Source organism: Gallinula chloropus, assembly GCF_964237585.1.
Source record: "Gallinula chloropus genome assembly, chromosome: 3".
In the NCBI taxonomy this organism is placed as follows: Eukaryota; Metazoa; Chordata; class Aves; order Gruiformes; family Rallidae; genus Gallinula; species Gallinula chloropus.
Window position 1 is genome coordinate 73,555,671 of NC_140087.1, and position 27,693 is coordinate 73,583,363.

Below are 27,693 nucleotides of genomic sequence, written 5' to 3' on the forward strand. Positions count from 1 at the left end.
GTCTGGGGGCAGGTACCAGCGGCCTGTGACAGGCTTAGAGGTAGACTTTAAGGCACCCTATCGAACACGCTTGAGATTCCTGCCCTGCAGTGGGGGAGATCAAAGCACAGTGGCAAATGATGCCGTGCAAATTCCCAATATACAGCCAAACCCAGCAGGTTCAGTGATCCTCTGTCATGGACTGAGCTCCGTGGTGCCTGCGTCCTCACTTGTGTGCCTCTGGCCAGGTGCTGCTTTGGGCATCCCCTGCTTGGTTTTGTGATTGTTCCTGTGTCCTGCCTGTGCCAGCTCACACACACGCACTTCAGGACCACCTGTCACTGCCCAGTGTCACTGGGATGCAAGGGGGTTGTTGTGGGAGAAGACCATGGAGAGATGCCTTTTGGACACCTTCAGAATCACCCAGGCAGACAGGCGAGTAGAAATGCTTCCGAGGTGCTTTACTTCCTAACTGACAACTCTGTCATCTGGAAAAGCACCACGCAAAGAAACAGGCTTAGCTGCGCCCAAGGATGGATCAGGAGAGTGGTGGAACCACTCCAGCCTTGCTGGAGAGGCTTGGCTCAGCCAGCCCCTGTGCTGCAGACCACATACTGAAAGTCTGTCCAGCTTTGCTGGCTTGGCTCAGCTATGTGTCTACTGTCAACTAGGAAAATTAGCAGGTAGCAGGTTGTGCCGACTTTGGAACATCCACAGGCAACACTTCTCTGAGTCATGAGGAGCTGGCTCTGCCATTCACTGGCTCTCCAGGTGCTTTCCTAACCAGTACTTTCTCCTGGCCTTTTTGGGTTCCTTCACTGTCTCCTGCTCTGGGTTCTGTCCTTTGGGGAGTGTTGGTTGAGCCCATCCGCAGCCACACACAGCCCTCATCCCTTCTCTTGATAGTGTTACTTAGGATCTCTGCTCACTTGCTGTCCTTTGCTTTTGTGGTGGTTTGACCCTGGCTGGAGGCCAGATGCCCACCAAAGCTGCTCCATTGCTCCCCTCCTCAGCTGGACAGAGGGGAGGAAATATAATGAAAGGCTCGTGGGTCGAGATAAGGACAAGGAGAGATCACTCCCCAGTTACCAGCACAGGCAAAACAGACTCAACTCAGGAAAATTAATTTGTTACCAAGCAAATCAGAGCCAAGTATTGAGAAATAAAACCAGATCTTGAAACCTTCTCCCCCCCCTGTCCCTTCACAAACTGCTCCAGTGTGGGTCCCCCGTGGGGTCACAAGTCCTGCCAGCAAACCTGCGTGGACTCCTCTCCACTGGTCCACAGGTCCTGCCAGGAGCACAAGGTCACAGCCTCCTTTGGTGGGCACATCCACCTGCTGCTCTGTGGGGTCTCTCCATGGGCTGCAGGTGGAATCTCTGCTTCCCATCAGTCTCCGCTGGCTGCAGGGAGACAGCCTGTTTCACCCTAGTCTTCTCCACGGGCTGCAGGGGAATTGCTCTTCTGGTGCTTGGAGCGCCTCCTCCCTCTCCTTCTTCACTGACCTTGGTGTCTGCAAAGTTGTTCCTCTCCCATCTTCTCACTGCTCTCTTTGGCTGTAATTTCTCATGGTGATTTTTTTGCCCTTCTTAACTATGCTATCCCAGAGGTGCTACTACCATCACTGATGGGCTTGGGCTTGAGCTTGGCCAGCAGTGGGTCAGTACTTTCCATCTCATCTCCACCTCCATCTCCATGCCAGGCAGGTGAGTTCAGGTGCAGCTGCCTCTAGAGAATACAGGCTGGGGAGGAGATTGCCATCAGTGCAGTCCAGAAGGCTGCATTCTTGCCCCATGGCCTGTCTCCACACCTCTTCCAGATCACTCCAGACATACAGAAACCCCATGGAACATGTCCCTTGCCCATAGGGATAGTTTCTACTATTGCTCTACCATAATCTTTGTTCATGCCGTGAGCTAAGAAATCTCAAACTCTTTCACAGCCTTTACTCTGACTGGATTTTCTTGTTCTTCCTGTACACGCTCACTCTCTTTTGTAGAACCACAGAGGTTACTGGCTGCTAAGAAATCCTGTGGCAGCACATTCCCCAAGCTGTTTTGTGTTGTTCAGATGAAACATTTGGTGACTGCAGACAGTAGAATTTCACCTTGCTTTGCCTGTAGCTGCAGCTGAAGTACAGTTTATAGTAAACCCTTGCATTAACAAACTCCCTTCAAGTCTATCAAAATTCAGCCATGGCATTTGAGGTTAAATTTTGAAATCAGAATGGATGCTGTACATTGCCTTCTGGGGAAAGTTCTGAGTCAGCACCCGTTTCTTTCAACAGGTAAGAAGGGCAAGTACTGATCCCAGATGGTAAAACCTCTTCATATTCTATAAATTATGTACTAGCAGCACAGAGCCCCACACACACTTTGCAGAGCCTGCTTTTGGAGTAGCCACCACTCATGGCACGTTTTCACCAGGCAGAGCTCCTAACAGATGGTTAACAAACCTGAATTGCAGCATTCAGCCTTCCCAATGAGACGTAGGGAGCCAAAGAAAATCAGCGGGACAAGAACACTCTCCTTTACTCTTCAAAGCATGCAAGAGAACAGCTAGTCTTTCCAAAAGCGTGGCTGAAAATTTTAGGAATTGTGATCTGGTCGAGAGAAAATACCTGAAAGATCTCAAATGTTAGGAGTAGCTTCCAGAGACGACACAGCACCTATCAGCACATCACACAGTACCTTCTGCTAGCTATCCAAACTGACTGAGATAGGTGAGGCTTGTATTTCAACAACTGCTTCCTCCTTTTTGGTCCACTGCCTTGTCTTTGCTCCTGGAATGAATTCATTCACGTATTTCTCTTGAATCTCCATGTTCCATCAGGTACAGGAGCAGCCAGGAGCAAGTCAGGAGAAAAGGAATGCAAGACAGCCGAGATCTCGTGTCCAAAGTGCCATTTTCCCAGAACTGCCAGATGACAGATGGGCCCAGCAACAGCAGCGGCTGTGAGCAACACAACACAGGAGCAGGGCTGCTTTCCAGAGCTCCCTGCAGTCCTGCTCCCCAGTGGCACGGACAGTGCGGTCACCCGCTAGTGCTGTTACTACAGGGGATGTTCTATGTGTGCTTTACTTGCCACTTTTCCAGTGCAGCACCCCCACCACTGCTAGGGCAGCTCTGTACCAAGTTCACCTCGCATCTGCAGAGATCAGCAGAGGAGGATGTGCTTTCCACAGGGGCATCACCACCTCCCCCAGAAGGCTAATGTAGCAAAAGGGGGGTTGGGGAATCACATCTGAAGCTGCTATGTCTGCCTTCCGCTTCAGAGGAAGCTTTGGATGACAAACCAGTATAAGATTATGATTTCTGACTGTTCAGGGACCAAGGCTACGGTGATCTGCATCGCCTCAGCGCTTCGCTGCTGCCCTCGCTGTGGAGCCTCACAGCCAGGGCTGCCGCCAGCTTGGCCTCTCCCTGCATCCCCGGAGCAGCCAGGCCACTTCTCCCTGCTCAGGGGCGCGGCGGCCCGCCACGGCTTCACCTCTACCCCTGGGGCAGCGTCTCACAGCCCCTCCGGGCCCGAGTGGGCGGTGGGTGTGGGGTGGGTGCGGGTTCATTCGCCGCTGCCTTGCCGCCCGCCCTCCTGGCGCGGAAGGCGGTTAACGGCGCCAGCCTCACGCCGAGCGAGCGAGCGGCAGCTCCGCAAGCCCAGGCGCTGGCCCGCCAACCCTTCCAGCCGCCCGCAGGCTGCCCTCACGCCGGGGGGGGGGGGGGGGGGGGGCGGGCGATGCACCAGCACGGCACGCCGCGCCCCCAGAGCCCCAGGACGGCTTCCAAAGCCGGCAGGGCCCCACCACCGCCGCCTCCCGCTCCCTCACACCGACTCCCAGCCGTCGACCAAGGCCCCGCCTCCGGCCGTCGACAAAATGGTGCCGGCGTTTTTGCCCGTAGTAAAGATGTCCCCCTGCCCCCCCCCCCCCATCTCTCTCTCAAGCGCTGGCAAGCGCCGCCTCTAGCGCCAGCCCGCTCCGGAGGCGGGGATTGGCGGCGGGGCGCGGCGCAGGGCAGGGCAGGGCGCGCGGCGGCTGTGCGCGACGCCGCTCCTGCCGTCCTCGCCGCCCCGGGCCGCCGCCGCCGCTGCCGCCGCCGCCGCCCCGGCATGAGGAAGCGCAACGAGTCGGTCACGGTGGAGCATGAGCGCGCCGCCGCCGCGCCCGCGCCCCTCGACAAGGGCTGCAGCCTGAGGCATAGCCTGCGCCTGCCCGCCGCTGCCGCCGCCGCCGCCGACACGGGCATGAAGCGACCGCTGGGCAGGTGAGCGCCGCGGCGGCGGCGTCCCGGCGCCGGGCTTTGTTGTCTTCCGCGCCGCCAGCCCCCGCCGAGCCCCGAGCCCCGCGCTGGAGAGACGCCCGGCATCGCCCCCCGCGCCGCGCCGCACCGCGCCGCCACCCGCGGGGCCTGCGGCCGCAGCGCCATCCCCACCCCCCGCTTCCTTGCGGGGCCGGCCGGGGAGTGGGGTCCCGGGCTGGTGGGTGCGGGGGAGGCGGTGGGCGCAGGGGTGTGTTTTGTGTGTCTCCCCACCCCCCCATCCCATCCCATCCCAGCACCGCAGCGGCCGGTGACCGAAGAGCCCCCGGGGGCGGGGGCGGACAGGTCCGGGGGTATTCCTACCCGGGTCCCGCTACCTGGGCTTCTGTGTGCCATCCCCTCGGAGGGGTTCGGGTGCTCGGTACCAATAACTAAGTAGGGACGGGGTGGTGGCGGGTCCTGCAGGTCCAGATCTGGCCAGCAAAGGCTGGAAGGATTTGGGTTCTGTAGCCGAGGGTCCTTCTGCCAGCTCCCTTCGGTCTATAGGCAGGTGTTCGCCCCAAAATACTGTCCAGCACAAATTCCTCTCCATCTGAGAGCGTATACGGAGGAGCAGGGGCCTGCAGGTAGGGTGTCTTTTTTTCTTCTGTGGAAGAGGAAGAAGGAGCTGGTGCCTGTCAGTGATCTCTTCCTTATAAATCAGATGTATATGTTGGTAGGAGACGCTTCATATGTGTGGTTCCACTTGTGAAGAGTTTAGCCATGTCTCTTGCTAGCTGTGTTAATGTCTTGAATGCTCCGTCCCGATTTGTGCTGGGAAAATGTTTGTGCTCCTCTTTGAAAAAACAAAATCTGTAGCAATAGAAGGTGCTCATAAGCTGGAACCTTCTCCACACCAGGTTTGAGAGGGGTGTAATACGCCAGGAAGACGGACTCACAGTTGCAGAGGGCTAGGGAAGAAAAGATGTGACCTTTTTGTTTCATCTGTCTACACCAGTATAGCGCTTTTCTTCGCCTTTCGTAAGTGTGAAGAATATTTAATGGTCAGATAGCTTTTGTGGTTTGGGTGGCTAAAGCCAAATTGCTTGTGCTTCAGGAAAACAACAGTTTGTTTAAAAAAAAATCAAAGGTGCTTAGTGGATTTCTAGAAAATGAGCCAATGTGGCTGCTTCTCCAGTAAATTTTCTGAGAATCCTTCTGTTCTTGTAGACAAAAATTTATATTAGGAAATAACTTTTTCCTGGCTTTATGACGTGGATTTCTGACACGTTCAGAGGCTTTAAAATGTTATTACTTTTATTGGGTAATAGCCATTCAGTTTTATGCCCTGGAGATAAACCTTTGGGATGCCGGCCGTGGCTCTGCTCGTGTTATGACAAGCTTTGGGTAATTGAAAATGGCGCTGGGCTGATCTCTCCGTTTCAATGACCGTGCAGTAGATCAGGCGCTGTCACTGCTCTGCTTTTACCACATTTTAAAATTCAGCATGGGTTTGGTTGGTTTTTTTTTTCCATTTGTCTGAGTGGGTAACTTCTAAGACCTGTGGGAATCAAAGGATGGCTTATAAACTCCCTCAGCTTCGTGAATGACGTTCAGGCTTTTACTGAAGTAGAAGTGCTCCTTCACTGATGAGCACTGAGCGAGCCCTAAGAGCTCAGAGAGCGCAGGCTGTTGGCTTGGGCTGATGGGCAGGTGCTTTGTGGGAACCAGACCCAGCGCAGCTATTAGTATTTTACATTAATACATGGTATTGTAAAGGCCAAGCTAAAAGCAGGGGAGAATGCAGCCCATCTGTGGAGAGTATTTTGTGTTTCTTTCTACATTGTTGCATTTAAAAATGGCAAATTATCCTCACTTTTCTCCATGTTGAGCCTTTGAAGCCTGTTTCAGAAAGCCTTGAAGTCCCATGTGTTTTGGGCTTGTTTTTTTCTTTTTTTGTTGTAAGAGTCCTGTAGATCACCCGTGTGATGGTTCCAACAGTCATTTGCTTTTGCACTTCTGTTGTTTTTCTTTATTTTTCTTTTCCTGCTGTCCTCGGTTGGGTTGTCTGCTTTTCTTACTGACTTTCAGTGGACCTCCTTTGACTTCCTCACCTTGTGAGCCTTGAGACAGTGGTTTGCTGGCAAGACGTTCGGGTCTGCCAGTATCCTCCTGTTATGTTTTCTACAGCAATAACCCTGCTGAAGTGTGAATCTGAGTGCGCAGGAATGGGAGGTCCAGACAGAAGAAGATATGAAGCCCAGAGATAAGGTTCTTGTCCAAAACAACCACCCTGAGTCAGGTCAGAGCTTTCTAGCTCTGTATCCTGCCTTTGGCAGTGGACAGCAGTGGCTGTTTAAGGCAGAACGTGAGGAGGGTGCATACGCAGTGGACCTCCCTTGTGGGGGTACTCTGATTGTGGCCTGTTACGTGGCCCTCACATTGCTGTGTGAGCGTCTAGATCCTCATATTTTAATATGCAAAGTCATGCTCGTTCCTCATACCACTGGGTATAAAATTAATGTTCTGTTGTGCTGCTGCTTTCAGGGTGTTACATCAGTTCTACCCCCCAGCTCGCGTAAACTGTAAGGAGGTGAAAGTGCTGCTGCGAGGTTGCTGGGATGGTGGAGGCGGCTTAATATCTGGCCTGGGGGATCTGTACCGCAGCAAACTGTTCTTAGCAGCACACACATTGATGAAATGGTTAAAATCAGCACTTTCTGGTGGCTGTGAATTCCGCCTTTGGGGGAAGCAGGACTCTCTGCGTTTCGTGCTGCTGTTATTTAGCCTCTCTGCAGGCTTGGGGAGACAGCATGCATGTTTGGCTTCAGTACACGGGTTTCCATCTTTGCAGAGGATACAAACCACTGGTTAGGAAAGCAAACTGACCCCGCAGCAGCTTGAAGCGTGCCTGGTTCTGCAGCCAAGGGCTGATCATGTGGCAGATCCTGGGCGCGGAGGGCTGCGGAGGTGCTGATGTTTAATTGCAGCAGCGACTGGGGCTGTAGAGCCAGCAGCAGCGGGGCTTGCGTCTGCGCTTCCCCCCGGCAGGACTCTTTGTATTCACGTCCAGTTCCTCAGCAAAGGCCACACGGTGCCGTAGCTGTAAATGCAAGCCGTGTTTGTGGAATGCAGCATTGACACGCCAGCAGCAGCAGCAGCAGCTTAGTTTTGCAGCAGCATTTTGGAATGGTACTGGGTTTTGTCCCTCTGTTTTGGTCCGGACATACTGTCAGGCTGTGCTTGTGCATCCAGGAACTGAAACTCCTTGTGGAGAGGAGGCTGCGCGTTTGAGCCGCGCTCTCACAGCCCGTGTGTGCACGGATGTGTAGTGGAGATGGGTGTCTGATAAATGAGGGTGATGTGGCTTTGGCTAGTGTGTACCGTAGTTGGTGTGGCCTTTCTTAAGTGGTGTACAAACAGAAAGGAACAAATAAGGGGTGGGTTTTTTCCCCCATAGGTAGCAGTAAAATGCAATATGGTGGTTACCTAAGAACATTACCAGGAGCTACTTAAATATCCTGTGAATATTTTTATTTCTTTTTTTTCAAGGAACCAAGATGTTTTGTCTGAAGCTACCAAACACAATAATGCAGTGTTGGAGATGCAGCATGCAGCGCTTGTTTTCCCTGGTATGCATGGTTTGTGTGGATGGTCATTCCTCTGATATTTGCTTTATGCTGCATTTTGCAGGTGACCGTGTTTAAGTGCTAGATGGCTATTAGGGTAGCCTTGTTTTGGGTGGTTGCTCTTGACTTTTTGTGGTCAGTGGCTCTGATGTTCTGAGGAGATGCATTTCGGCAGTCTTGGATATAGAAAACCTTTATGTGGGAGCATGGAGAATAAAGAAAACGAAGACACCTTAATACTGGCATTGATTTTAAAACAAATTCTCTGATTTAATTTCTGCTGAACCCTGGTCCTGGTGGCAAACGGTCACATGTATGTTACCTTTCGCTTCTGTGACCTAGTCCTTATCTGCGCCTCGTGAATCCCAATCAGTACTTGGACTATAGACACCAAGTATGACTTTTGCCATTGTGTTACAAACAAGTGTTTGCTGCAGATGTTAAAACTTATTTCAGTCTCTCTCCACACTGTGAAGTGGTGAAGAGCTTCAAGTCCCATGTGTGTAAGCTGTATGCCTTGGTACTGCGTCGCTGGAGCAACCTGCTGTCCCTCTGGATGTGTCTTCAGTTCTCTCTTCTCTCTTTGCTCCTAGCAACCCCCTGTTCTTGGCACAGGTCCCTGAAAGATGTGCTTTTTGGCACCTTTCTCTTGGCTGTCCAGTCCATGTATCCTACAAGCTAGATCTTTCTTCGTCTGGAGTACATCACAACTCGGTGTAATTTCAGTTATGCCCTAGTCACCCATGCTTAACCTTACTGTTCACTGCGTGGAGCTTTCTCTTGAAAGGCAGAAGGTTGCTGTCACAGTAACCTTTCTCAGGGTATTTTATGGAAAGACAGCGAGGTGCTGAAGAGGAGAGGCTGCAGCAGGCTGCCAGTGCCTTTCCCTCTTGTGTGGATGAGTCGCAGTGGAACGGTGAGCGTGCCCAGGCGTGCTGAATGCCATGTGTGGTCACTCTTGGTGCCATCCTGCCCCGGCAGCTGAAGTGCACCGTGTGTCTCTCTTGGATTTAAGCAGCAATATCTTTCCTCTGACAGAAAGCTTGGCCATCTCTCTGATCTGTCTTCTCACCTTCCCCCTTCTATCTCTAGGCCTTGCCTCTTTTTTTCCTGATGTTACTTTGTCTAGAAGCGTTCACACAGTTTTTCTCATTGTTCCAGTCTGGTCATTGTAGAAGAGGTGACAGATTTTTTTTTTTTAAGTTTTTGTAGAAAAACTTCCTTAAGATTTTTTGGTCCAAGTGAGTTTTGTGCTGCTGTTACTCTTAATTGCTGTCTTCAGGTTAAACCAGTTACTGGGTAGTGCTCTTCAAGGAGGAAGGGTTCTGCTTGTATACAGACATCTTATCAGTCATGCAGCTTTTTCACCAGCTCCACCTTCCTACTGGGTAGCTGCCCCTATTTCAGGTTGTTCTTGATTGTGAACTTTGCTCAAGAACTAGAGCTAAGGAGCTGTGAAATGGTTTCCAGTCACTTGCTTATGCTTTTTTTTTCCATAGTAAATCACAGGTCCTCATTTGTGTAAAAGCAGGTTGCTCTGTGTGGGGATACCTCTTGTAATGTGGGGCTTGGTTGGTTGGGTTTCTTGTTTGTTTGTGGGTTTTTTGTTACAGTTCTCTTGAAGAGGATGCACAGTAATGTTTTGCTCAGGTTTGTCATAAATGGGACTGTGTAATTACTTCTGCATGTGTCTGTAGGGCTTTTTAATCAGTGGGATCTTGGTGGCTTTGTCTAACTGCATGGTGATCTGTTTGGCAACTCATGGCTCAGTGAGTGCCTCTAAACCTGTTTTGGGGCATTAGGTGTTTGGTCTCTGCATCAGCCTACCGATATGTTTGGTTGTTGCAGCCGTTACAATTCTCTTTCCTTGTGCTCATTTTCTCCCATCTCTCTGTAATTCATTTGGCAAAATTAGCAAGGCTCCCTGCTCTCTGGGGAGCTACTAGCTTTATTGAGTGTGGGGTTTTTAAATCTGGGATTCTTTTTTTTTAAGGACTTAACTGATTTGTGAGGCCATCGTGCTAATGTGTAGCTGACAGTTCTGGGTCTCAGGGTGTTAACCATCTTCTTTCACTGTGTTCATTGCTGACTTTGGTTTTTGTGTTAAACAGGCATGGTGTTCTCTCTCTAGCATCTCTTGAGAGTCCTAGCATCTTCCTGCAGGACCTCTCTGCATGAGCTAAAATTTCTTTCCTTGGGTCCAATCTTGCCATGAATCTCTCTGGATTTTCCATAATAGAACACAACATTTTTTCTGCTGCATCTGCTCTGTATTATGTCATCCTAGGGTCTCATAGTCTCCAAGCAGTTTTCTCAGGTCCACATATTTCTCATGGAGAACTCTGAGCAGGCTTGCTTCTCCCTGAAGACAGTTTACCTTCTAGTTATGACTGAGTTTGGTGTTGGTCTCCTTGAACTCCTTATTTCATTGCGGTGCTGTACTTCTCATATCATGTCTGCCCCTGGGTTCAGTTGCTCTGCTTTAATGGCTTATGCCTGAATTAATAATTACTGCAGTGTTTTTAATTGCTACTACTTTGTAATTCCTATGAAGTCCTTTTCTGCTGAGGAGCTGTATGAATTGCAGACCTCTGCTTGTTTCAGTATACCTAAACTTACCAACATATGGGTGAATTTGAGTAACTCGTGGGACCAAGAGGACTTTCTCATTACCTCTAGAGTGAAGGCATGTGTGGAGACCAGGGTCTTTTCAGTGTTGCCACAGTGTTTTCTGTCATTTCTTCTCAGCTGGCCACTACTGGTTCCTTTGGGCATACTGGTGAGTATAATCATGGGCTGGGTTGATGGCCAGTGTGATGCTACACTGTAGGATGACTGGCTAAACTGAGCTGACATTGGCACAAGTCCCAGGTTCCCATATCTGCTTTTCCCTCTAGATGTTCTTTTTTTTCCTTCCAGTATCCCTATGGTCTACTTACAGCAAGCTTATTTTTGAGGGTGACTTGCTTTCATGCTATAAATGGCATGTAATTGCTTAGCCAGGAATCTAGTTCTCTGCAAACACAGTCCCAGGTCACCGCAGCAAGTCTGTAGGTGTTCTCCAGGATGCATTACGTGTGTGTTTCTTTTTAGTGAAAGCAACATTGTGGTGCTTTCATTAAAACTGATGGTGGTGGCATCGCTTCCTCTCCAGAATCTGCTGCTGTGGTACATGCACAAGACCTGGTACACCCAAGCAGGACTTCTGCTGTAGATGAAGAGACCTGCCAGCTGAGCCCAGTTTGCTTTGAAAGGCACCATGATGTCTTCTTAAGAGTTACTTTATCCTTCCAGGCCTGAAGGCAGTTCAGGTTATTTTGGTGATTGGGCTGGGATGTGAAGCTAATAAATAGGTTTCTACAGCAGTTCCCCTACAAAACCTTGGGGTTTGGAAACTCAGTGGGTAGCTGCACTGGAAGTGTCATGTTATTGGTGTTACAGTAGCGGATGGCTTCTGACATCAAGAGTGAGTGATTGTAAGCAAGGGAGATTCACTAAGGCAGTAACGTGAGAGCGTTATGTTAATGCAGCTGTGACTGAATCAGTACCACAAGAAGATTAAAAGAAAGTACTTCTAGTATATTAAAAGGGTAACTGGAGACCTAGGAGACTTTAAAGTCATTAGCCTGAGGTGGAGTCTGTGCAATTTTAATGTTAAGAGTTAATTTGCAATTCAATGGAGGAAGATTTAGCAGCTAATTATATATATACATAATGAATATAGATCTGCCCTGTGGAAGGGAGGTCTCAGTGTAACGTGTAGCAGGTTTGTCAAGATGACAGCCTTGTTGATGTAACTATCAGTGGTAAAATTGTCTCTCCAAAGCACTTGACTTTGTGCTGTAGTTTTATTTTGCTGAAAGGGCTTGCGTTGCTAATGGAAGTGTGTTATCTGGCTCAGTAGAGAGAGAAACAACTGGGGGCTTACCTTGGGATTGATGCTTGGCCTGAAGGGCATGTAATTTTGTACATCAGCCTCCCAAAGTTGAGACAGTTGCTGTCAGTAAAACTGGGAGGGGGAGAGAGTTGATGAGGGATGATAAATTGAGCGGTCAGAAAAAGTCCCCAGAACGCAGGTTCAGTGTAGCTGGCCGCAAGGCAGGGCCACAGGGCAGAGTAAAGAGGTTGTAACTGCGGGACAGGAACTGTGGCAAAGGGAGAAGCTGTAGGTAATGACTTCTGCAAACTGTCCTGTCCTTTTGCACAGGCTTGGCACGAGTATCATCTGCCCAGGACTTAGGCTGCGGCCTAGGCTTTGCCCTTCTGCCTTGCTGGCACGCGTCTTTCAAAAGTAGCTTCAGAAATAGGCCTCTTCCTTGTTGAAGGCAATTTAAACCAGCAAGCAGAAACTCCTGATTTTAGACTCTATTAAGTGTAGCTGTTGAACTAAGCTAACAGGACAGAAGTCTGTGTTTGCCTGCCAAGTCAAAGTGTTTGTTTAACCCAGACTTACTTCAGTGTTGTAACTCTCACTGAGTAGTAGGGCAATAAAAAATATTGTTAAGACAAGAAAAGTAACTTTTAGAACACAAACACTTGAAAGTATTTGAGATAAGTCCCACGGCTGCCCTCTCTGTTGAAACCAATCTATCAAGCCACGGAAAGAGATCTCTAGAAATCAAAAGAGCATGAAAACCCCAGGCATCGAAGTTGTCTTTTGAATCTAGCAAATAGCTGAAACAAAACTTTCCAGTGGAGAGTTTATAGGATTGAGTAGTGCAAGTGGTCCAATTTTTGTGGAATTTATTTTTAAAAAAGAAGATTCCTCCCCCAGTGGACTGGCCAGTTTAGCTTTTAAGGCTGCCATGTCTGGATGGTTGCTGAATGGCTTTAAGCACAGATAACAGAATATAGAATCTTTCTCTTACCATCTCTTAAGCTTAGAGTTTTCTTCTCCTATCGTGGATAATGGTGTTCTTCGGTTACCTCCCTCTAGTGTTTTATTAGGGATGATGAGTAGCAAGAGCTGGAGTTCCTCCCCAGCCTCTGAAAAGAAGGGCCAATGGGTAGGATGGAATGTGGGTATTTCCATCTGTAGTATGCTTCTTGTACATCTGTCACAGGGGGCAGAAGGGTAGCTGAGATTTCAAGTATTCTTTCCTGTAGTATCTGTGCTGCTGTGCTGACCATGAATGGTTATATTAAAATATAATTTGTACCCACTTAAAATGCCAGTTAATTCCTCCTGTGAAAGAGATTGGTGTTGAATTATAAGTGAAGTTGTGTGTAGCCCTCATCTCTCTTGTTACTGAAGGTGAGCAGAATAAAGGACTTTGTGTGGCATAACCGAAAGCAAACCCTCTGGGAAGGGTACTTTTCGATGAGATAGATGCAAACACAGGGCAGAGAACAGTAAATGTATTTCCCCTGTCTAGAGGCTGATTTGCCTTCCTGTGTCAGTAAAGCTTTCCCTGGGCTGACTTCTCAGAAACACAGAAACCTTCACAAATGAGGGTGGTGTAACTGGGGTTCAGAGTCGGGACTTCCAGGCTGCAGCATCCTTCCTTGCAGAGGGAATTGTGTGCAAGCTGTTTCAAGAATCAAGCAGATTTTTAGTCTTCCTTGGCATTGCCAGGAAGGGAAGCCTCTATCTTCTCCCCTGTGTCGTGTTTTGTGAAGTTGTGATTTGGTTTCAGACCAGCTTTAGGAAGCCAGAGTAGAGCTGACAGTGTCAGTTTTGTGCTGCTGAATATGAAAACTGTGAATTGGACACAACCATTGGAAATACACCATTCACTTGGCCTTGCAAATCTAGGAGAAATGCAGTGAATAACCTTCTCTTTCAGTTTCAGATGGCTTTGTGCTGTCTCTAGTAAAGCATTCCTTTTTCCCTTTTGACTACCAGAGCAGGGGGAACTGCATTTTGCTTTAAACTTTGATGTACAGCATTGCAAAATGTTCTGTTTCCATGGAGTTAAGTAGAAACTCCAACACCTGCTTTTCACCTTCCTTAAGTATGCGTTTTCTGGCTTGGCTCTTCAGAATTTGTAGTGTTAGCAAAGGCTTCGGTTTAAATTGTTGTTAATTTTTCAAGCCTTTGTCCTTCTGGAGTTGTTTCCTCAACAAGATGATAGCTAAAGCTAAAATCCCTAACTGAAGCACAGATCAATGGATTAATTCTCCTGGATGTATGCAAAATAGCCTCCTGTTCAAGGTACAGGGGCTGACAGCAGTTCTGTATCTGACAGATCTGATCTTTACCCACTGCTGTTGCTTTATGGCCATGCATGTTAAGCCTCCCTTTTTAAAGGGTCACAGTTACAGAGGGCACCATGACTGCCAGCTAAATGTAACAGTGCTCAGCTGACAGTCAGCATATGTAATGTTTTGGCATTGTTTAATGTTCTTGTTTGCTGGTGTGCCTCTATTGGGGAACTGTTGGTTCATTGTAATCTAAATTTATTGCTAATGATGCCTTCTGCATCTCAAAGGTGGCAGGATCACTGCTAACACACAAGCATTTTTTTTCTCTTCAGGCTTCCAAGGAGGAATGGCTTCTGATCTCTGCCGGCAAAAGCAGAGCTGTCTCAGTTGGACTAGTAGAAGATGATCATCTTTAGGTATTTAAAAGGAAAAGGGTCTGCAGTACACAAGTGAGACTTTTTTGCTCAGGTGGTTTAAAAGAGAGCCAGAGCCACAGAGCCTGCCTGTAGTGGTAATTCTCAAGCTGCATGGCTGGTGGCTGTCTTCCAAAACATGTTGAGTGAAAAGATGATGTGATGTTCACAGAGTTGTGCATCTTGGAAAGATGGACCTGTTCGTACATGTGTATCTGCAGAAGCAAAATCTCAAACCTGTGGATTCCTGTTATTGCCACGAGGTTGACTCATGCGTGTCAGTCTGGATTTACAGCATGTTAATGGGCTGCCAGCGGTGGTAGGGGACCTGCCTTGGCTGTTGTTCAACAACATTTGGGAGCTGTAGGGGAGTATTACAGGTCTAAATTGGTTCTGCTCTTAAACTTTTGCTTGTGCACCCTGATATTCCTCCTCATTAAGGAGAGTGTGGTAAAGAGAAGCGAGCTGTACTGCTTCAATACAAATCCAACTCTGGTGCTTGAAACCAGCTGTTTCACAGTTCCAGTACCACTTCAGTCTTCCCGTGTTTCTGCTCTGGGTTTTCCTCTTTCATTTGCAGACAGCTTCGTGTTCCCCAGCTCATGAACTGGAGGGCTGTGCCTTTAATGTAAACCAGCTGCCAGCTGTGAAACAGTGGAAAACTTAAGAATTCAGTAAACACTGTGGAGGGAGAGTGCTTGTGCTTGCAACTCAGTGGCATCTCGATGCCAAGCTCGACTGAAATCTGGTGTGGGTGACTTTGGATTTGATTAGTGTCAGCAGCATTGCTGGGGATCTCTGGAAGAAAGCGTGTTCTTGGGCTTTAAACAAATGGCTCATACTGGAAAGGCTCTGGTGCAAACTTAAACTGCTGTTGCAGAAGATTAATTCAAGGCAAGTCAACAAACTTAAAACCTTAATCCCCAAGCCTGCTTTTCTGCTCTGTAAGTTCAATAGCCTGGGGTATAATTATTCATTGTTTGGCCATTACTTAAAATAACAGAAGCATCTGTTCCTTTCTTCTTCAAACAGCAGCTTCCAGGTTAATCTTCTCACACACAGTTTGCACTAATGCTAATACCTTTTTACCTAAGAATAGAGAGGTACCATAACTGCTGCTTAGGCCATGCTGCCAGCATACTATTTGTATGCATCGCTGTGGTACTGCTGAGTGTGCAGCTCGTTCTTGTCTCTAGGTCTGTGACACACATGCAGATTTCATGCAATTAGATGCAAGTTATCAAGTCTTATGCTCCAAGCTCCTCTCCTTCAGAGGAAGAGCTGGTACCTAAAATGATTTGATTAGGCAAGCGGTGTTGTTCCTGCCTGTCATGGGTAGTTGTTGTGAAGAGGAGAGCCCAGGGCATGGCATTGGGAAGGAACAGCGTGCTTGAGGTCGGGTGATATCTAACTCTCATGTCCTGTGGGGTGTGTAAACGTGAGCCTTTCCCTACATTGCTTCGTTTACTCTGCTTTTCGCAAATGTGGTTCGTTGCCAAAGGCCCTGACGTTACCTGCAGGCTGGTCCATTACTTCTGCTTGTTAACACTGTACATTAACTTGCCTTCCCCCAATTTATGGACACTTTTTTTTTTCTCCCCTGCTGTGCTCCAAGTCTCTGTGTGACCTTCCCTGGCATTTTATTGCTATCAACTGACTGATCAGCAGTGCCTTCCCCTGACTGCTGATGCCATGCTTCCCCCTCTTGCTGCACCAGGGTCTTGATTCTTGCAGGTCCTACCCAAGATCTTTCCCTATTCCACAAGCTGAAATGTGATTATTTAATAGCTGGAGCTTGCTGGCCCCTTCTGAAAAAAAACAATTTATGGAGGTGCTCACCTTCTCTTTGCAGTTAAATCTCTTGGAGAGACAGACCTGAGTAAATGACTATCTAGATGGCATCCTTCTTGCTGTTTATTGTTTTAATGTTTAATCACTTGATATTAATCAGAAGGAAGCACAGAAGCAGTCTGAGGGTGAGTCTGGGCTCTGAGAGGTAGGCTGGGTAATGAAGTGGTGGACTGGGAGAATTTGGGAGCTTAAAGTTTCAATGGTCATCTGCATTCAGGTAGGGTGGAACAGCACTGCCAAGAAGCTCTTATCTCAGCCAAGAGAAGATGCCCTGTAGGCAGCAGCTTGTTTTGGGGCTGAAATGGAAAAGGATGCTTAGGTGTATTGGAAGAGCTTAGGAATACACCCTTCACAGTGAAGGGAGGGAAAGGACATCGTGGAAGAGGAATGTGTCTAAGGCAGCAGTTGTACAGCCTCTGTAAGCTGGTGCCTCTGCTGGCAGCAGCGTTGGTCCTGAAGACTCCTTTGGACAGGCTACTGCAGCTGCCAAACCATCTCTACAAACTGATCAGTTTGAAAAGCTAAATTTCCATGTGTTTGCACACGTCTGTTAGAATGTGGATACAGGTTCAGGTCGTTCTCCCAGTGAATTTTCTTTTGTGACCACATTGTTTGTCAGCTTCAGGCTGTGTAGGTATGGAAGCGAATGGAAAATGGAATAAACCACATGGTTTACCCATGAAGAGCTTCTCAAATGAATTTGGGCAACATCTCAAACTGAAAGGTGATGGGGGGGTGTGGATTTTTAAAAATATGATACAAAGCAGCACCAAGGCACATTTGATTGATGTTACATGGGACATTGTTAATGGAAAATAAGGGGTGGGATGCTGACAGTGCTAGTTAGCGTATAGACAAAATATTCTGGTTCTGTTTGCTGACGTGCAGCACTTCTCTGGAGCTACACATGCAGCTTTCACTGTCTTTCTGTGATCCTGCTATGAACAGAAAAATAAGCTAGTGCTTATGACAGCTTTCTGCTGTTCTTTAGAAATACAACGTGCTATTCAGGAAAAAAAAAGGAAAGCATTTTTTGATATAATAGCAGCAGAGAAAAGAGTAAATTTCAGTAGCTGGCAGTGGATTTTAGGGTTAGAACAGTTTGAATTTCCTGCCAAATGCTAACTCAAAGGGTTTTATGGGTGTACTGACATCTTCTTGTCAATGTTCAGGCTTTTGCCTCTACTGGGACACGTTCGCTTTCTGTCACTATTGATGGTGTGTCTGTTTAAAAAAAAACCCAAGCTGTCATATATTCCCAGGAACCTGAAGGTGGAGCTTCCATATTTGAAAACATTCTCAAAAAAGCTCAACTTGTCTTTCTTTTCTGTTGTCTCTGTGTGTGTGTGTGTGTGTGTGTGTGAAAGCCCACAGGCTTTAAATTAGTTGTCTTTCCATTGCCTTATTAAGCCCAGAACTAGTAGAGCATCCCAACTGTTTGCTCCTGGGTACAGTCAAACTATGTAGGCTGGTGGGAATGCTGGAGTGCAGTAGCTTTTCCTGGACTGGTTCCTTGGCAGTGAAGTCAAACACTTGCCTTGCTCCACCTTAGCTTTTTAAGGCCGATATTTAAGAAGGTGTGCTTAGTTTTATTCACACCCCTCTCCCCCTTTCTGATTGGTGTAAACAGCGCCATTTAGTAGCTTTAGTTGTATTTTGAGTTGTGTATTTTGATTCTGTCTCTGCTTACTGTGTACATCTCTATTCAGCTTTTGGACTACTCTGGTACCCTCCTCTCTATTCTAGGAAAAATCAGTGTTCAGTGAGAAGTCAGTCAGCGTGAACGTGGCAAACTTTAGTCCGTGTAGCTCAGCTCTGCATCGATTGCCAGAGGGATGTGTCTGAAGCATGGGCTGTCGCGCTTTGCCAGGAGTTAGTGGGAGGAATTACACAGGCAACTGTTCTTGGTAGTGTTTCCTTTATAGGATGAGGGAATGGACTGGGTGACTTCTTGGGATCCCTCATAACCTCTTTGCTGTTCCTGTATCTGACATTACTAAAATAGCCTCTGATTTCAGATGCCCTTCTTAAGTTGAATGATGAACGTTTTGGATGCTATGGTGATGAAAGCCATAGGATCAGGTCTGAATTTGCCTGTTGGATCTTTTGTGCCTTTGATGGCATAGAATGGAAACTTACCTTGTTTGATCGATACTTTCTGGTAACAGATCTAATAACTTCCTGTTAATGTATGGTTTTATGTACAGGTGGATTTGTATTTTAGATTTGAATTATAGAGACTGACAAAGAACATGTAGATACCCAGCCTTTTCTATCTCTTCCCAGTAGCTGAAAGACCAGGTTGTCTTTTACAACAGCAAAAAGTGAATCAGTTCCTTCACAGACATGGCACATGTCAGTAACAGTTTATTCTGCTGCTGGATGCTTGAAAAACTGTCGAGTCCTTTACCCTTTTGAAAATATGCTCTGCACGGGTCTTTGCAATGTGGTATCTTCGTTCTTTTGAAGAAGTGCTGATGCTGTACTGTGGTACAGTTTTTGAGAGAGACTAGACTGTTCTTTCAGAAAGAGGGAAGATTCAAGGTTTTAAAGAACATTTTCTAGGCGATGGCAAAGGATGCTAGTAGAACTAATTTTCCTCTTGTTTTTCAGATGTTTTCAGGAGTAATGGTTTGCAGGAATTGCTTGAAACTAGAAGTCTCTGAGGACGTGGAAACCCATGCACCGTATTTCCCTGATATTTTGGGGCTGTTTTTTTGAAGCAATCTTGGAACAAAGTGAGGACATTTGTGTCTTGTTTCCAGGATTGTGGTTTATGATTTCTTCTCCCCCCCCTCCCCCCCCCCGCCCCCCCCCCCCCCCCCCCCCCCCCCGTGCAATTGCTTAATCCTCTAGAATAGTAAGAGGAGTTTGGGGCTTTTGGTTTTTCTTTTTGAGTTTTGCAGCGAAGTCATCCTGTTAAAAAGGATCCTGATTTCTAAGGGCAGGGGCATTGGTCTCTCAGATGCTAAGAGTTCTGGCAGTTGCTGCTGTGCTTCTGCTGGCTCGTGTGACTTTGGGGGAAGATCTGTTTTTTTATGGTAGGACAGATTTTCTATATTTCAACCTCTCTGCTCTCTATACAGTGCCTCCAGTGAGGCAGAATTAAGGCTTGGCTGTAGACTTTTCATTGAGTAGGATTCTGCATAGCTGGGCCCACAATAAAAGAATCACGTGGTGGCCTGTTTGCCTATGCAGCTTTGTTCAGTGTGTGCAGGCACCAGGAGAGGACAAACCCTTTAACACTAGCACCTTTGCAGTTTGCATTTTGTTGCATGCCAAGCAGGGTTTGCAGCAAACCAGAGGAGAAAAAGACACATATTCATCTTGTAGTGCAAAATTAATCTGTTGTGTGTCACTGCATGAGCTGTCCAGAAGCTGCTGATAACATTTCAGAGTGGAAATGAGACCCACCACCGGCATGTGAGCTACTGCTTGGAAGCTGAGAGGCTCACTTTGAATGTGCTTTCACACAGTTGTAAGGCTTATAGGGGTTGGTTTTCCTCCTCCTTTTTTATTTTTATTTTCTTGGTAGGGAACAAGTTGAAATAAAACAAACATTTAATCAGTTTGGGTGGCTCAAGTGGCCTGTGGCAAGAGAAGAAAGATTGGGTGATCCTTTGGACATGTAAGGAGGAGGAGCCCTGTGCAACACCATTGTCCAGACTCTCCCTAGGAAAGGAAGATGAATGCTCCTGAAGATGTTACTTGGGGTAGAAACCATCCCTTCTTTAAAGCAAGGCTAGCAAGGAGGGCTGGCAAGTAGCTTGATGTGTGGGATTGCTGTGCTGTTTCTGCACACCCCCATGTGTCTTGGGGCTCAGTTGCAGTTTCCATGTTATAGAATAGTTTGGGGTACATCTCTACCCAAAGAAATTCATCCCAGTCCTTTAAATTCCCGTTGACCCTCCTTTTGTTTTTATTCCTTTGCCAGTGTTTCAGTCTACCGTTGTTACGTTCTTGATCCATGTCTGTGGGGAGGAATGTATTGCTTTTTAAAAAGATGCTTTCTGTTAGAAAAGTAGGGGGAATGTGTTCTTGTTATTCGTGTTGTTTGTTTCTTCCTCTACCACTTTCATCACCTGGTAATCGGGAGGTACCTTGTGTGAGCAGGGATGAAAATGGTCTTGGCTTTCCACATCTTGTGCTCCAAACTCCTTGCCAGGAGAGGACTGCTGTTCTGCAGTGTGAACAGCTCACAGTTTGAGGGACACCAGAGCAAGCCAGAGAAATGGCATTTGCTGAACAAACGTGGTCTCGTGCTCAGGTGTCTGAGCATTTTGTTTTCTCATTGCCTTTGCTAGATGACAAAGGCCACGTGGGCTGTAAGTGTGTTTGGCTGTAGGTCCTTTTGGGACTGCAAGCCCCAGAGTGTGTGTGTGTCAAATTTTGTTCTTGCTCGACTGCAACTCCCACGTCTCTTGCTTCATCCTCAGCCTGCCCTTTCACCCTTGCAGCACAGCAGATAAGGAGATTTTAATGGCAACCCTTCTGGCATGCTTCTGATACAGAAGTGATTCACTTGCTCTCCAGGGGGAATAATTTTAATCTGAATCTGTGTGCAGAACGTGCCACAGTAATGTAGTCATTGCCTGCTCTCTGTTCATGAAACCCCCTGACTCTGCTGGAGAGGGGGAAGGAACGCTGACACTGTGAGTTGAACAATGCCTTAGCAAGTTTGCTTGTCTCAGTTGCTCTTTGCAGGCACACTGTGATTGTGGGCCGTGGGTTGTGTGGCGGTGCAGTACTTCAGTCGTAGTTTGGCAGCTGTTTTCCGTGGTGACACAGGGGACGTTTGTGCCTGCAGTTCCCTTAGTGCTGGTAAAGAGAGCGTGATCCTGAGAAGCTGCCATGAGAGGACCCCCAGCTCCTCCTTGCTGGCCGGGTGCTTTTATTCTCTGCTCGAATGCAAAATGTGCTTGTTCTGAGTACATACAGGACCTCTGTCCAGGTGTAAACTGCCAGGGTAAAAATCCTGTTTCTAAAGTCACACTCACAGGGAAAGACTTTCTTCTGTCAGATGTCTGGAGAGAGAATGTCTTTTTCACTTCCACTTTGGAAACCTGTGTGAATGAAAAAATGCTTCAGGTTTGCCTGTGTTTGGATAGAACACAGAAGTTGGGCAAAAGCCTTTGGTGAATGAATGGAGGAAATGTGATGTCAGTCGGGATTTTTTTTAATTATTATTTTGGGGTGTCTTGGAGTTGGGTGTTTTGGGTTGGCATGAGAGGTTTTTAGACATTACTTGCTCCTGGAATCTGCTTATGACATTCTTCGGTGTCTTCAGTTTGGAGCTGCTTATTCTTTAGCTCACTTGTATTTTCCAGCTACAACCCACTGAATTTCTTGGTGAAAAGTTCGTTGCTGCTGCTTTTGCCCAAGCACACCTAAAGCTCCCTGTGCAGGGCATTAATTTCCTGAAATAGCTTTTCTAATTTAGCTAAATTGCTCACTAAAGACTTACCTGATAATTTCCCACTGTCTGTACTTCAGCACGAGTTCTTGGATTTATCAGAAGAGAAAGCTGTTTGTTGATGGATAGAGGCTTTGCCCTGGTTGCATTTTAAGTAGACATCTCCCTGGAGATGAGGTGTAAATGTCACGTTACCAATTAGCATTTGGCATGGGGTACCAGAGCAAAGGAAGAGATGAAAAAGGGAAGCGAAAATCATTCCAGAGCTCTGACAGCATTCCTCAGACAATGCTGTCTTCAGGGGTTTCTGTTCCTGTTCCCAGCTTGCAGCTGGGTCACGCAGAGTGCTTTTGCAACCCAGACATCTGAGGAGCCTGTGACTTGATGTGCTCTGGTTGTACCTGGGGGAGTTCAGGCCTGACTCTGTTGCCTTTCTAAACAAGTGGGGGTTTTCTACAGGATTCAAATACTGGTGTATGTGAAAGTCCCTCAGGAGACCTGTTTGGCTGCAGCAGGATCTGGGCCTGGGGCAGGACATGTCACCAGAAAGCCTGCTCCTGGCCTGATTGCTCACTGTTCTCGGTGGGAAGGTGCTGATGGCAGTCACCTCTCAAGTGTGAGGTGAGAGGAAACTGCAAGGTTGTGTTAACTCTGAGCAACCAGCCAACCAAGACAAAGTGTTTTAATGAAAAGACATACTCTTGCCAGTGAAGAGAGCTAAATTATATCCCGATTGCTCAGCAACTGCATGTCAGCTACCCTTCAGTGATCTCTCCTCCCCTTCTCTTCCACAAATCTGCTCCAGCAATGGAAATGTGTGGTCGGCCCTGATGTGGGGGTGGTTGTGGAAAGCTGGCTTTAACTGGAGCGTGGAGAGCTGTCATCTATTGTGATTAGACCAAGCAAAATGTTGTGTGCTTGGGTTTTGTTGGTTTTTTTTTTTTTTTTCCCCCCCCAAACCGTGGGGTTTGCCTGTGTATTTACAGCATTTCACAGGGGATTGCTCTGCAAAACCCTGGCTCTAGAGTGTGTTTGCTGGGCCCCTCCCAAAGACCACAACTGTGGGCAGATGTTGGGTTGCTTGTTAATGCTTGTGCATGTGGGACCTTGGCCACCACTTCCTCTGTTTGCTGCACTCCATGGAGCAGAGGTGGGTCAGTCTAAAGCTCTGGTACTTGCTAAGGTCCTTCTGAAGTCCCTGTTTTGTACTGTTCCCTCTGCTAGTCCTTCACTCTTTTTGCTTTCCCTAATAAAGGATTCCATAATTGAACTGTTTCCATCTCTGTTCTTTCTGCACACTCGTCTTTCTTGTGGATCCAAGCTCTTTATTTGATAGTTTCAACTAGCTGACAGTGTTCAAACCCTCTTAGCACTAGTGTGGAGCAAGTTCAGTGTGTCACCAGATGGGAAATGAATAATTGTGCATTCCTCTTGGAAAAACTGATCTCTGCTTCCAGCTCCCTGCAGTTCCTGATACAGAGAGCTGGTGGCTCGCTGTCACACAACAACATTGTTCCTGGTGGAGACTGCTGGGAAGTGAAGGGAGTTGTGTTGCCTGAAGGGCTTAGGTGCAATTTAAGTCTTGGTTGCAATGATAGTTGAGGCCCTCAAGGGTTTCCACCCATAAAAAAATCAACTAGACCATGAGAAGTACACCTTCATGTATATGAACACGCATATGTGTACATACACACACGTGTGTGGGACTGTGTCTGTGGTAATAAAGTCTATTTTGTGAAAAAATTGTTAACTAGCTGCTGTGCTACCCTTCAATTTCTGGGTTGTTTTTGGTGGTGTCAGTTTGGGGTTTTTTTTTTGTAGCTTGCTGTTCCCAATGAAAATACTTAGGAGAAAACAGAAATAGGGTGTTGGGGACGTCTTACTAAACTCACTCTGGACTCACAGAATGTGGTGCTGTAGATAAGACTTCTTATAATGCTTTATAACTTAGAAACATTTGCTTTCCAAGGCATTGAGAGGTATGAACCCTTACAGCTGGGCAAGGCAGAATGTTTGGTCCAGCCTGTACATGAAACCACATGTAGTTTTGTCAGTCTTATTACACATCGTTCCTCAAAATATGTGAAAATGTAACTGAACGGGTTCTTGCTGATAGTAATTTTAAATGGGATGTGCAGTCAGGCTGCTTTTTGGAGACAAGGATGATACACATTTCTCCAGATTCTGAAGTGTGGTAAAGCCACATAAAAAAAGCCCTTGTTACAGTGTTTTCAAATGCAATCAGTGGGGAGTTTCTGTTCCCTTTTTCTAAGTCATCAGCTGACAGCTTGCTTACTTCTGCTCCTCTCAAACAACTGAAGCAACATAAACTGTTTTAAAGTTAAGTTTTGTGTAAAGACTAAACAGTCGGGTTTTCAAATACACCAGCCACACAGACTGCTGTGAAAATTGCTTCAGGAAATCCCTGCTGTATTCAGATCTGTCTTTGTTTTTATTTTATCTCTTACACAGGCGATACGGACTATGGTTTCGATTGCGGAAGTTAATAATCTGGCTGCTGGGAGTCTACATAGCCATTCCATTTCTAGTCAAACTTTGCCCTGCTATTCAGGCAAAGCTGGTCTTCCTAAACTTTGGTAAGTGACTCAGTGTGCTGGGATGGGTGAGGGGTGAAGGGGGAGAGAGAGAGTGTCTTTATCTTTTGTCTGCCTCCACTTTCACCCCGGGTGTTTACAGCTTGGGAAGGGTTTGAACTTTCACAGGTTTTAAGTTCTCCAAACTATGGCTTAGAAAATGTTCTCTGTGGCCTCAGTGGGTTTTGTAGTATGCAGATACATAGAAATACAGTGACCAAGCTGAAGCAAACTTCCAGCACAAAGGGTCTCCTTCAGGAAGACTGTGTTATATGTCAAATGTGTTTTCCTGAAGAGTTCAGTGAAGTTGCATGAATAAACAGCAAGCAAGCGAAGCTAAATCCAATGAATTGTTTTGCAGGCCGTGACTCTTCACCTGAAAGCATTTTAGGAGAGAGTGTTTCAGTTGGGTCGGAAGAGGCCTGTTTGTGCAGTCAGATGGAATGTTTTCCTGGCGCCTGTGTAGCCTTTGCATTTGGCCACACTGGTGGTACAGTGGGCCTGGTGAGCTGCTTCGGCTCCCCGCTCACCCAGGGAGACCTGAGTATCACTGTACGAAAGAGACTTCTTTGTGATCTAAAGTTGTCTTTAAACCTCACTTGGGTTTTGTCAGGAGGTTTTGAAAAATAGCTTCCTCTGACTGTAGAATCTAGAAGGACCAACTGCAGATATTCTGCTTTCACATAACTTCCATCATTTTGATTGTCCCCTCTGTATATTCTGACACCTTGGCTCACAGGCCCTGTGAAGCGCGCAGTGTGCGGCCCAGCTCGTGTGCCTTGATTGTCAGGACAGCTGGGTAGTGTGAATAATGGACGTTACTTTCGTGTTCATCTCCTTGCTTTTCCAGTCATGATTATTTATTTGCCCTTGCAGAGCTTGGTTAGGTCTCCCTGAAACTCCTACTTCTGTTCATTCCCAAGCAACTGAAATAATTGTCCTGTAACACTTACCTGCACTGACATCACTGCAGCATTGTTCCCACTCCTTTATATAACAGCTGTTAGATTTTACTTGTGGTAGCACTTCCATGAAAAACTCTTTGCCTTACTACAACGTGCATTCCAGCACACTTAGTAGGAGTACCTTAGCATGGTTGAGTAATTCTTCTCCACTGGAGAATTACTTTTCTCCTTCAGAGGAGCAGTGTAGGGTTTGTCATATTGTTTTTTTTTTAACCTTCTCAGTATAAATTGCTCCTCTTTTGCAATCTTTTTCTCCTCTTATTGTGTAGTTTGGGGTTTGTGTCCAAAACACTAGTACAGAGCTTCAGGAGAAAGCACTTCCATTTGCTTCTTGAGATAGCTAAAGATGAATTGGTGGCCAATGCTCCTACTGTTGGCAACCAAACCATTGTCTGGATTTGTTCTTGTGGATGCTCTTTTATTCTGGGTTATGAAATACATGGGCCTACAGGTAGAGATCTCGAGCTGTCTCCACTGGAAGTGTTCTGAAAACATAAATACAAATTAGATGAGACTTAGTTTATTGATATGATTAACTGATCATGTGACTTTTGTCAGGTGATGGGTTGCAAGTGATACCAGATAGGTCTGAAATATGTCAATAAAAAAGAAGCCCCTTGTTGTGCTAAATCTCCACATGATGCATGCCTACGTGATGACAACAGTCTGTGTGTGTGTGTAGAATAGATGGACCACACACTGTATTTTCCTCTTGCTTTGAGGTAGATGCTTACCTGACCCCATCGCTGATGTTGGTATGTTCCTGTTCCTATCTTTGTAATACAAAATCTGGCAAGAAAGCTGAAACAGATTTTGCAAGTGAGAAACTGAGGCACAGAGAAGCTGAAGTTTCCCAGAACACTGCCAGAAGCGACTTGTGCGCCTGGCCAGACCTTGACAGCAGAACTTAGTCCTCATGGATGATCTGCCACCCTCATGAGAGTGTCACTAAGTCCTGCAGTGACTGCATGGGTCTCTGGGGGTGTGTATGCTTTATCTGGGACTCTTCACAGAATCACAAGGTTGGAAAAGACCTTGAAGATCAAGTCCAACTGTTCCTGTCCTATGCTAAACCATATCCTGAAGTACCTCATCTATCCTTTTTTTAAACACATTCAGGGAAGGTGACTCAACCCCCTCCCTGGGCAGCCTGTTCCAGTAAAAAAAAAATGTTTCTAATATCTAATCTGACCCTGCCCTGGCACAGCTTAGTGCCATTTCCCCTTGTCCCATCTCCTGTCACCTGGCTGAAGAGACCATCGCCCACCTCTCTACACCCTCCCTTCAGGTAGTTGTAGGTGGTGATAAGGTCTCCCCTCAGCCTCCTCTTCTCCAGGCTAAACATCCCCAGCTCCCTCAGCCGTTCCTCTTACACACGTCTTTGCAAAAGAGCCTCTCACAAGCTTAGAGTTGTAGTCTAAGGGGCTGGATTTGACAGATTAACATCAGCTGCTGTCTGCCCTGTTTTTCATGTTTGCTGAATGTTTAGTGATGGGTTTGGGGTTTTTAAATTTTTTTTTTTTTTTGGAAGTGAGATTTTACTGTCATCATTATCAGTGCTTCTTTGTGTATCAGGGCACAAAAACCTTTATGTTAATCGTTTTATGCCACTAACTGTCGAGGAGACAGACTTCCTGGTTTTGCTGGAGTATATTGGAAAAGCCTGAATCACTTGCGAGGAGAGAGTCCTTCAAACCACTCTGCTCTCAGTAGATCTCTGCAGTGTCTCCCTTGGTGTTGGGTGTGTTGGAGGCTGCCTAGGGAGGGCTTACAGCCTCGGTGATGGAAATAGAAGCACACTGACTAAGCACATCCCCTCGTTTAGCACATTGCACAGTGCCTGTGAGATGTGGCTTTTGAACCCAGCAATGGAAAACAAAATGCTGAAAGTGTTTGATGTTTGACTTCCTTGATGTTACTCGAACGTTTGGAAGAGTGAATTGAGTTGTAGTTAGTTTGTTTTCAGGGATTTCTTCCTGAAGAGATGAAGTTTCCAGCCTGATGTGATCTCTTTTAAATACTGAAGTGTCTGGGAGATACGGCAATTATTTGATAGACTTTGGAGAGTGGGATAATGAACTGCATATCCTCCTCAAAGACTCAGGAGGACAGTGTTTAACATAATTTATCTTGCTCGTACAGGAAAAGAGCAATGTGGCTTCTGCTACTATAATACAGTATCTCCCTTGTATTATTGTTGTATTGTAGAGGCAGAAACCACATGCCATCCTGACATACATGACGGCTCTAGGATGCACCATTTATCCCAGGGAGTCTGTCCCATCGGTAACTTCCATTACAGCTACAATGCAAACAACAAAAAGTTTGCCATATCAGCTAACCCACCCCATTGACACAGCATGAGCGTGCCTGGGAGATTGACAAAGCAGACTGGGCAAAGATGGTTTAAATGTGTCACAGAAAGCTTTGTCTTTCCCCCTCACCTCTTTATTTTAGCCTGCTCCCTGG

At 46.9% G+C, this 27,693-nt stretch overlaps 1 protein-coding gene across 1 annotated transcript in view; it reads left to right on the plus strand.

The window, feature by feature from the left end:
- Window positions 1-4,087: 4,087 nt before the first annotated feature.
- ABHD12 (abhydrolase domain containing 12, lysophospholipase) overlaps window positions 4,088-27,693 on the plus strand; it is a gene marked incomplete at its 5' end in the record, with an annotated part of 44,569 nt that continues 20,963 nt past the window's right edge. Inside the window, 2 exons of the mRNA XM_084261997.1 lie at window positions 4,088-4,242; window positions 24,138-24,262. Coding sequence (XP_084118123.1) covers window positions 4,088-4,242; window positions 24,138-24,262 — 280 coding nt within the window. The remainder of the gene's footprint in view (window positions 4,243-24,137; window positions 24,263-27,693) is intronic.